Genomic DNA, 12164 nt, shown 5'->3' with positions numbered 1-12164 from the left:
TTAGCACAGAATTGTCGATTCCATTATGAACAGAAGCCATAATTAAGGTGTGAACAGAGTTTGTTATCAGAAGGAACAGTTTAAAGATCTCTGCCCTGAGACACTAAACGTAACACTAGATTCCACTAAAGATTTGACCATGTGGATGCATAGAAATAGTAGGAACACCCCATCATCCCCCGAAACACTTGCATTGGGTCTTTTTGAAGTTTTATATATTTTTTTTTTTTAGAGGGGAGGGTGGATATGGTTTTGCTATGGTTACTCTTCAGTATAAATTATATGAAAACATCCTACAAGTCAGTATGATTACAGTTATACCCAGGTTAAATAGTTTTCAATGTTTTGTTTTAATACTTTTATAAAACAAACTTTAAAATAAAAATAGCTACCGTGTTTCTTCGAAAACAGGACCGGGTCTTATATAAATTTTAGCCCCAAAAAACACACTAGGGCTAATTTTCAGGGTAGGGCTTATTTATTTATGGTAATGTATGCACATTGAACAACATGGCGGTTCCACAGTATTTCCCCCCCATTATCATCATGTGATATGCGCGAGCTGCGCATATCACAGGATGATAATGGGGGGGGGGGGTGTAAATGCCCCCCAACGTCCCTAACCCCCCCACCCCTGCTGGTTTATCAGCCCAGAGCTGCACCCCACAATCCCCACATCGGGGTACTGATCATTAGTCACCCGCGAGCGCAGCTTTTCTCCCCCTGCCAAATAATTATCAGCCGCTGCGCTGCATCTATTCCTGTGCCCGGGCTGCAAATATTAAAAAGCAATCTTTAACTTACCTTCGTCCTCCGTTCCCCCGTTGCTAAGGCACCGGCCTCATGTTCCCTCCGCTGTTCTTGCTGCTTCCTGGTGTTGTGACGTCTCAGAGCCTTCAGCCTATCACCGGCCGCAGCGATGTCCCGCCTATGCCGATGATAGGCTGAGCCGACTGTCATGTAAGAAGCCGGCCGGCGAGCGAGAACAGCGGAGGACAGCGAGGCCGGTTCCTTAGCAACGGGGGAACGGAGGACGAAGGTAAGTTAAAGATTGCTTTTTAATATTTGCAGCCCGGGCATTGTCTAGGTCAGTGGTCTTCAACCTGCGGACCTCCAGATGTTGCAAACATTTGCAACATGTGGAGGTCCGCAGGTTGGAGACCACTGGTCTAGGTCTTATTATCGGGGTAGGGCCAATATTGCAGCCCACCCCGATAATCCGGCTAGGGCCTATTTTCGGGGTAGGTACTATTTTCGGGGAAACATAATATGTATTGTCATAATCCGAACCCTTGAAACTATTAGGGTAATCTCTAAATTCATTTCAGGGCAATTTTCCAGATAATCAGTCAAAATCGATTTGTGTTTGACAGCCATTTCAGATTTGTACAGGAGCAGGGACTCCTGTCTTTTGACAGATGTCCCTATTCCTGCACACTAAACAGCATGGTATACATTGTATGCATCAAGCTCAGTGAACATTTGCTAGGCCAGATGAAGAGCAGCTGTCCAAGAAAATGTTAGTTGAGCAGCGAGGTATACAGTGTATGTCATGCTGCTCAGTGTACAGAAGCAGGGACTCCTGTCAAAATATAGGAGTCCCGGCTCCTCTACACAGTTCACCCTAAATAATCCCAATAAATTCAGATTTGGAAGAATATGCTCCTCAGAGTACAGGAGCAGAAACCCCCTTCAAAATTATCTTATAAAAGTCAGATTTGTAACAATATGTTGCTCAGTGTACATGATCAGGGATTTTCTGTCAAAAGATAGAAGTGCCCGCTCCTGTACATGATTAATCCAAAATTAGTCTCAAGAAATTCACAATAAAATTGTTTTGTGCCAAACTTGTTTGCTCATCTCAACTCTATTTTTTCATCCAACTGTGTCAGCACAAATTGTTGGCGGGATGAAATATTTTTATAATTTTGAGGTATATATGACTTTTTATGGTGTGGTGTCCCGGTACAAGACATGTCCTGTCCCTTTTGTCTGGAGTCCCCGCAGCCAGAGTCCCTCCTCTCAATGTGTTAATATTTAATGTATATATTTATATATCTAATTAATCTAGAATACCTCTGTATAGGACCTTAGAGGTCACGTGCCTTTAATTTATGTTATGCTATGGTTTAAGGACCTTTGGGTCATGTGATATACCCAGAGTTTCAGAGGTCAGGACTGACAGGTTTGGCTATCCAATGAGCTTTGTCCCACCCCCTTAATATATAAGGGGCTGCTGCCACTAAATAGAAGTTTTCCAAAATTTCCTATCTAGCCTCCTAGATGCCTGCAGGTGTCAACTGTAATACACAGCCCCTAAGCCCACAACTTATCTCCCATGTGAAGTTACAGAAGATGTCACAAACAGGTTAAATTCCCTGCTGTACCAAAGGCATCACTTAGGGGGCAGCTGCTGGAGCATGTGTGCCAGTTTCTGAGTTATACAGTGCCAAAAAGCCCCTCTGCCCCTGCCAGGGTATTTACATAAAGTCCTAGATAATCAAACTAAACAATTGCCCCATATTGGCTGTACTAATAAACAATTCTTACCGAGTTGACTTTGTAGAATGTCGAATAAGGTGGCCCCTTTTACAATGAGGTGCGGCTCCTTACATATTTCCTGCATAAAAGAAAAGTTATCATAACTAAATCCAGACCTAACAAAAGTTTAAACATTTATGAGCACCATTTTTATAGAATTCTAAATTCCCTGTACAAAGAGATAAATAATATAATTCTGTTTGTTTCAGCCTGCACTAGAGACAAGGAAACCAAGAGAATAGGAAGCATTGGCCCCATGGAAGAATGAGAAGGACGGATCACATGACCTCTGAGAAGCCCATAATGCCTTGCAAACACCTATCATAGCCAATCAGGAGGCCTTATAATGTTGATGTCAAAGCCACTATAAAAGCCTATGTACATAGCTTCAGCAGCCATTTTGAAGATAGCAGGTGTGAGATGAAGATCTCTGTGAGGGACACTGAGTAGTAAACAACACAGATAGAATTAGGACCACACAAACACAGTAACTGGAGTAAAGCAGCATAGCACCTGCATCTGTTCTGTCAGTGCAAAATCAGTTTCATTGCAAGTGTGAATGTTGTTTTGTTTTGTGGTACAGCAATTGTTGTGAAAAAGAAGCATAGAGAAGTTTTGTATCACTTTTTTTGCACACAGTCTGTTAAATTGCAAATTCAAGCATGGTAGTTTTTATTTGATCTACACCAATTGTTGGGAAAAATCCGTGCATAGAGAATAGTGAGAATAGTTCTTGGGTGCCAATGCTGCAAAAAAATTTCGAAAATGGCAAGTAAAAAGTGATTGTTTATTCACTTTTCAGGTGCAAAACCTGTTGCTACTTACATAAAAAATATTTGTAATGCTTGGAACTTTTAGGAATTTTTTAAACTTTTTTTTACAAATACATTTCTTTCCCTGTAAGGATCTTGAATTACACTGTGATTTATACATCCAGAGCTGCATTCAGAGTTCTATGTTTATATCTCATAGTATTTCCTGCTGGTTCAGGGTCTGAGATACAAATTCCTTATATAAAGCACTACCAAAAGTAATCCAGTGAAAAGCATTCCATCTCCCAGAATTCATTTCAAATAAACACATTCCAGGATCTCCGATTAGGTGAGGTAATACAAGATATAACTCAGGATCAGTACAGGATAAATAATGTAATGTATATACACAGTGACCCCACCAGCAGAATAGTGAGTGCAGCTCTGGAGTATAATACAGGATATAACTCAGGATCAGTACAGGATAAGTAATGTAATGTATGTACACAGTGACCTCACCAGCAGAATAGTGAGTACAGCTCTGAAGTATAATACAGGATATAACTCAGGATCAGTACAGGATAAGTAATGTAATGTATGTACACAGTGACCTCACCAGCAGAATAGTGAGTACAGCTCTGGAGTATAATACAGGATATAACTCAGGATCAGTACAGGATAAGTAATATAATGTATATACACAGTGACCTCACCAGCAGAATAGTGAGTACAGCTCTGGAGTATAATACAGGATATAACTCAGGATCAGTACAGGATAAGTAATATAATGTATATACACAGTGACCTCACCAGCAGAATAGTGAGTACAGCTCTGGAGTATAATACAGGATATAGTAACTACATAATACAATCATAATACTAACCGATGGTCTCCTCCATACAATTTTTTGGGTATTAAACTCTTTCTTCAGGCCCAGGCCAATGCTGTTCATGTTTGCTGGGAAGGATTCGTCAGTAAACAAGGTGCCATTCTTCAGGTAGTGTTCTCGTAAACTTTTAAAATCCTGACTGTAAAACTTCCGCGGATTCTCTATCGTTCCCATCTTCAAAAAAACGTATGAACCTGGACAGGTGTCGGTTCTTATGAGACTTATTCTTGCTCTGAAATTAAAGGTAAATACATGGATATATTTTCAACAATTTCTAACAATGTAATGTTTTGGGGTTCTTTTTGTGACCTGTGCTGCTACTCTCTGATATGTCACATTTCTAGGAATACAGTGAACAAACCTGATACTCTATGTTATGTCTTGTACAGCGCCTGAGGGAGCAGAGCAGAAATCCTCATCTTTTGAGAGCTGTAACTTTTATTTTTTTCTGGTGATACAGTCAACTGAGGGATTGTTTTCATTGGATAAGTTGTGTTTTTAATTGCGCCATTTTATGGAACCTATTAAAGGGTACCTTTCATCAAAAAAACTTTTGATATATTATAGATTAATTTTTGCAGAATAACTTTCAAATTGTATTTTATAAAAAAAAATATGCTTCTTTCTTTTTAATTTTCCACTTTGAAAAAATGACCACTAGGGGTCTCCCTACCAGTCCTGGCCGCAAGCCCTTTTTTACAGACTTCAGACTCATGCTGGAGTCCTAAATCTCAGACTGCAGCCAGGACACAGACAAGCTCAGCACTGCTCTCTGGCTCTCCTCCATGTCAAAAGTTTTTTTGATGAAAGGTACCCTTTAAAGGGGTATTCCGGCCTTAGACATCTTATCCCCTATACACAGGATAGAGGATAAGATGTCTGATCGCAGGGGTCACGCCATGCCTCCTCGTGATATCATGCCATGACCCCTCCGTTCATATCTATGGGAGGGGGCATGGCAGCCATCACGCCCCCTCCCATAGACGTAAATGAAGGGGGCATGGCGTTACGTCACGAGGGGACATGACGCCATGTCTCCTTCTCTGAAAAACAGCATTGCCGAGACTGGAGCAGCACCCAGCACAGAATGCCGAGTGCTGCATGGAGATCACAGGGGGTTCCAGCGGCAGGATCCCTGCAATCGGACATCTTATCCCCTCCTTTGGATAAGACGTCTAAGGCCAGACTACCCCTTATACTCTTTCTAGAGGGAATGCAACCTGCTCCCCTCCCCAGTCCCAAAATTAAAATGTCAGTACCCCAGGTACAGCAATACCAAACTTATGTTTTAATTATTTTTAAAACAAATTAAAAAAAAATTATTCTTATGTAACCAGATTCTACAAGCAAGAATTTTTAATTTTCTGTCGACAAGGCTGTTAGAGGACTCGTGTTTTGCCGGACAAACTGTACTCTTCATTTGTATGATATTAGGGTTCCTGGGAATTTTTGGTCCATTTAAAATCAATTTTTTTCTGGGAAGCTGAATAAACATTAGTATCAATTCTGGCTTTGTTGTCACAGTGTGGAGTAGTTTTACAAATTAAAAATTGTTTTTTTTATGCTGGAAACAAAAAATACAGTGTATATAATAGTATTATGCTTTGAAACAAATGTTCAGCTTAATCAGTGAATAATAAACTAAATTTGCCTTTTAAAACGAAATTTTTTGCTACAAATGGAACAAGCTTCATAGCGAGGCTTAGCTTTGAGCATTTTTAGACAAAAATGTAAGGAAACTGAAAAAAGAAAAAAAAAACTAAATATATTAGAGAACTTACAAGATTTTCATATGTATTTCATTAAAGTTTAGTAGTTACATAGTTTGATTATCATGTTATGAACATATTCTTTATTGTTATAAATGGTCCATTTAAAAATCTATAACATTACAGAAAAATAATATTATTTTTTATTATTATTATTTAGTTATTTTTTATTACCGTATATACTCGAGTATTAGCCATTCCGAATATAAGCCGAGGCCCCTAATTTCACCCCAAAAACCCAGGAAAAGTTTTTGACTCGACTATAAGCCTAGGGTGAGAAATACATCAACCCTCCCCGTCATCATCCAGACCCCCGTCATTAACACCCCTGTCATCATCCAGACCCCCGTCATTAAAACCCCCGTCATCATCACCCCCGTCATTATCACCCTGTCATTATGACCCCGTCATCCTCACCATCACCCTCGTCATCATTCCCCTCGTCATCATCCTCCTCGTCATCATCACCGCTTGTCAATCCCTTGGTCATCATCCAGACCCCCCTTTTGTTTTCTACTCACCTCCCCAGTTGTGGAAGGGTGAGCTGGTCCAGGCCGTCCATCTTCGGCCATCTATGCTGCAGGGACTGTCCGGTGGGGAGGGTTAGTCGTTCCGGGCTGTCCATCTTCACTGGGAGGCCCTCTTCTCCGCTCCGGGCTGACCATGGACTAGTGACGTTGCGTTGACGATGACGCACAGAGACGTCTGTGTCGTCCCTGCGCATGAACGTCCCTGCATGGTGGCATCAATGCTGCGTCACTAGTTCGGGGCCGGCCCGGAGCAGAGAAGAGGGCCTCCCGGTGAAGATGGACAGCCCAGAACGACTAACCCTCCCCACCGGACGGTCTCTGCAGCATAGATGGCCGAAGATGGAGGGCCTGGCCCATCCCCTCACAGCTAAGCCAGAAGTCTTTTTTTGTTCACTCGAGTATTAGCCGAGGGGTGCGTTTTCAGAACGAAAAATCATGCTGAAAAACTCGTCTTATACACGAGTATATACGTTATATTATATTGCTATTTCTATTTGGGAAAAAAAATGGAAAAAACAAAAACAAATCCCCCCCCCCCCCAGTTCTTCAGGCCTACCCATCTCTAAGAAGGAGGATGTCACAGGCACAATTTCAGCACCATCTAAGCAACTAGTAGTTATTTTCGGTAAGAAGGGGTTAAATAAATAGAGATAATAATACAATAATAATAATAACATAATAAAAATAATCTAATAATAAATATAATGATGATGATAATATTAATAATAATAATCATGATAATATAAATAATAATGATATTAATAATAATAAATATAATGATGATAATAATAATAATCATGATAATATAAATAATAATGATATTAATAATAATAAATATAATGATGATAATAATAATAATCATGATAATATAAATAATAATGATATTAATAATAATAAATATAATGATGATAATAATAATAATGAGAATATAAATAATAATGCTATTAATAATAATAAATATAATGATGATAATAATAATAATGAGAATATAAATAATAATGCTATTAATAATAAATATAATGACAATAATAATAATCATGATAATATAAATAATAATGATATTAATAATAATAAATATAATGATGATAATAATAATAATCATGATAATATAAATAATAATGATATTAATAATAATAAATATAATGATGATAATAATAATAATGAGAATATAAGTAATAATGATATTAATAATAATAAATATAATGATGATAATAATAATCATGATAATATAAATAATAATGATATTAATAATAATAAATATAATGATGATAATAATAATCATGATAATATAAATAATAATGATATTAATAATAATAAATATAATGATGATAATAATAATCATGATAATATAAATAATAATGATATTAATAATAATAAATATAATGATGATGATAATAATAATAATCATGATAATATAAATAATAATGATATTAATAATAATAAATATAATGATGATAGTAATAATAAATACAATGATAATACATATAATAATACATATAATAATAAATATGAATATTATATAATAACAACAACAAATAACAATAAACATCTGTAAACTGTTTACTTTCTTTTTACGTAAAAGATAACATCATAATAGCTATACTAATAGAAAAATCAAGATAATAAAATTATTATAAAATAAAAAAAATTGACCAGCAAAAGAACAGAGTTCTCTCTAAAGCAGTGGTTCTCAACCAGGGTGCCTCCAGCTGCTTTAAAACTACAACTCCGAGCATTCTGGGAGTTGTAGTTTTCCAACAGCTGGAGGCACCCTGGTTGCGAAACACTGCTCTTAAGCCTCACGTTCGCAATATTACTGCACCCATAAAACTCTCTGTCATAGAACTTTGAGACAATTGGGGAGATTTATCAAAACCTGTGTAGAGGGATCGTAGTGCCGTTGCCCATAGCAACCAGATCGCATTTTCCAGAGGCCTTTTATTAAAAAATGAAAGAAGCAATCTGATTGGTTGCTATGGGCAACTGCACCACTCTTCCTCTGCGCAGGTTTTGATAAATCTTCCCCAATAAATCTTCCACAAGTCCTGGGGGAAAAAAAGTGTGGGAACTCAGTTCCCACATGTTCCTGCAGGACTTGAGCCCCGAATAGCTCAGTAAAGTTCATTTGGGTGTCCTATAGAGGTACCATACAGCAAAACACAAAATATATGCAGCCTTATTCCAATAAGAAATGCAAAAATAGTATAGTAAGTATAAAATAAAATAAAAAACACCCAAAAATAACAAACACACAGAGCATTGTATAAGTCGCTGTAGACAACTTACTGTTTATCGTCTCTTCTTCTACGACCTGCTCTTCAAAGAAAGGTCTGTCTGATAATTCTCTGTAAGATGCCGGCAGCTATATATAGGAGGTGGGAAGGTCCAAAATTTGCTTACAAAGCCGACAAAAACAAGCTAGAACACCTCACGGATGCCCCGGAGGGCCTGGTATCCGGTAACATTGACGTTTATAAATACAAATGAATGCTTGTGACCAGAAACCAGAAGACACTCGGAGCACCTGGTGATGAGATGGGGGGTGCCTTGCAATGTGTTTATCCCATAAATGTGCCCCTTGTTGTCCCCCACCCTCTAGGGATAGGGACATATAGCATACATGTAAATAATATTGCCATTACATGACCATTTATTAATGCCAGACAGGTAAGTACGAGACCTGATATCCTTGCTTTAATATAACATACCTCACATGACAACAACAATGCTCTGAGAACAACCTTAATCCACACATGACAACCACAATGCTCTCAGAACAGCCACAATGTCCACGTGACAACCACAATGCTCTCGGAACAACCATAATGCCCACATGACAACAACAATGTTCTGAGAACAACCAAAATCCCACATGACAACCACAATGCTCTGAGAACAGCCATAATGTCTACATGACAACGACAATGTTCTGAGAACAACCATAATCCCCATATGGCAACCACAATGCTCTCAGAATCACCATAATGTCGACATGACAACAACAATGTTCTGAGAACAACCATAATCTCCATATGACAACCACAATGCTATGAGAACAACCATAATGCCCACATGACAACCACAATGTTCTGAGAACAACCATAATCCCACATGACAAACACAATGCTCTGAGAGCAGCCATAATCCCCACATGACAACCACAATGCTCTCAGAACAACCATAATGTCCACATGACAACAACAATGTTCTGAGAACAACCATAATCCCCATATGACAACCACAATGCTCTGAGAACAACCTTAATCCACACATGACAACCACAATGCTCTGAGAACCACCATAATGCCCACATGACAACCACAATTGTCTCGGAACAACCATAATCCCACATGACAACCACAATGCTCTGAGAACAACCATAATCCCACATGACAACCACAATTGTCTCGGAACAACCATAATCCAACATGACAACCACAATGCTCTCAGAACAACCATAATCCTACATGACAACCACCACAATTGTCTCAGAACAACCATAATCCCACATGACTACCACAATGCTCTGAGAACAACCATAATCCCACATGACAACCACAATACTCTGAGAACAACCATAATCCCACATGACAACCACAATGCTCTCAGAACAACCATAATGCCCACATGACATCCACAATGCTCTGAGAATAACCTTAATCCACACATGACAACCACAATGCTCTGAGAACCACCATAATGCCCACATGACATCCACAATTGTCTCGGAACTACCATAATCCCATATGACAACCACAATGCTCTCAGAACAACCATAATCCTACATGACAACCACAATTGTCTCGGAACAACCATAATCCCACATGACAACCACAATGCTCTGATAACAACTATAATCCCACATGACAACCACAATACTCTGAGAACAACCATAATCCCACATGACAACCACAATACTCTGAGAACAACCATAATCCCACATGACAATCACAATGCTCTGAGAACAACCATAATCCCACATGACAACCACAATACTCTGAGAACAACCATAATCCCACATGACAACCACAATGCTTTGAGAACAACCTTAATCCACACATGACAACCACAATGCTCTCAGAACAACCATAATGCCCACATGACATCCACAATGCTCTGAGAACAACCTTAATCCACACATGAAAACCACAATGCTCTGAGAACCACCATAATGCCCACACGACAACCACAATTGTCTTGGAACAACCATAATCCCACATGACAACCACAATGCTCTCAGAACAACCATAATCCTACATGACAACCACAATTTTCTCAGAACAACCATAATCCCACATGACAACCACAATACTCTGAGAACAATCATAATCCCACATGACAACCACAATACTCTGAGAACAACCATAATCCCACATGACAGCCACAATGCTCTACGAATAACCATAATCCACAGGACAACCACAATGCTCTGAGAACAACCATAATCCACACATGACAACCACAATGCTCTGAGAACAACCATAATCCACACATGACAACCACAATGCTCTGAGAACAACCATAATCCACACATGACAACCACATTGCTCTCAGAACATTTCTTATGCCCCATGATAACCAAATCTGGTGGCCAATTTGAGTATATTTTAGAGGACATTTGATTTTGTTAGGAGTTTCCATAAACTTTGTACCAGACCTTATTCTATATGAACCTTGGTATAATTCTGTTACACAAAAGTGTTTATCTCTTTGCTAAAATGGTTATTATGTTCTATATAAATTATCCTGTAAACCAGTGGTCTTTAACTTGCAGACCTCCAGATGATGCAAAACTACAACTCTCATTATTCACCATTTATGTTCACTAAAAAAATCTAACTATGTCGCACAATTTTTAATACTCACCCATCACAATCCAGCGTTTTTTAGGTCATGAAAGAAAGAGGTGACAAGAGCCATCAGTTCGGAATACAAGCGCAGGTAACCTTTAGGCATTCAGACCTGATTGAGTCAAAGTTCTTGCTCTTGCGCGGGTGTGGTGAAGTTAACTGGGAGTCTGTTGTAAAGTATGAGCGCATGCGCGGTTTACTACGGACATTCCCCAATTAGCATAGGGCTAGTGTACGCAGCGTCATGAGCGTAGTTTGCTTGCCAATTCAGCAGTAAACTGTGAGCGCATGCGCAGTTTACTACAGACTTTTCTAGCGTTATGAGCGTTATGCGCTATTATGCCAGCAAAGTCCGTAGTAAACTGCTCACTCGCTCGCAATTTACTGCTGACTTGGCAAACAAACTACGCTCATGACGCTGCGTACACTAACCCTAAGCTAACTGGGGAGTCCGTAGTGAACTGCGCATGCGCTCGTGCTTTACTATGGACTCTGAGAAAACTTTACCACACCATCACTAATAACCATCGCTGTGCGCTCTGTATCAGATGGCCGACATGCGCACTTAGACTAAGACGGCATTCACACCACGTTTTTGCAGTACAGTTCCCGTATACGTTTTCAATTTGAAAACCATACGGAACCGCATTGAAAACCGTATGCATTAACTCTCCATTGAAAACCGTGTGCCAAACGATCCATCCATTTGCATCCGTTTTGCGTCTTTTACGGTTTTGTCCGTTTTTTTTCCCGTACCCAAAACCGCAGTTTTTGGTCCAGGTGAAAAACGGTATTGAAACCGTATATGTTTTTTTTTTTTACATGGAAGTCA

The 12164-nt window shown here is 39.0% G+C and overlaps 1 protein-coding gene across 1 annotated transcript in view; it reads right to left on the bottom strand.

Annotated features, from left to right (window-relative positions):
- The window catches only part of LOC130360882 (calpain-13-like), a 110053-nt gene extending 98589 nt beyond the window's left edge, over positions 1-11464 (bottom strand). The window contains exons 1-3 of the mRNA XM_056563427.1: positions 11349-11464; positions 4178-4415; positions 2551-2620 (exon numbers count right to left, since the gene is read on the bottom strand). Of these exons, the coding sequence (XP_056419402.1) occupies positions 2551-2620; positions 4178-4357 (250 nt within the window). The 5' untranslated portion in view covers positions 4358-4415; positions 11349-11464. The remainder of the gene's footprint in view (positions 1-2550; positions 2621-4177; positions 4416-11348) is intronic.
- Positions 11465-12164: the final 700 nt, after the last annotated feature.

This window comes from Hyla sarda, chromosome 3, assembly GCF_029499605.1.
Source record: "Hyla sarda isolate aHylSar1 chromosome 3, aHylSar1.hap1, whole genome shotgun sequence".
Taxonomy (NCBI): Eukaryota; Metazoa; Chordata; class Amphibia; order Anura; family Hylidae; genus Hyla; species Hyla sarda.
This window is presented reverse-complemented; position numbering and strand designations above follow the sequence as displayed.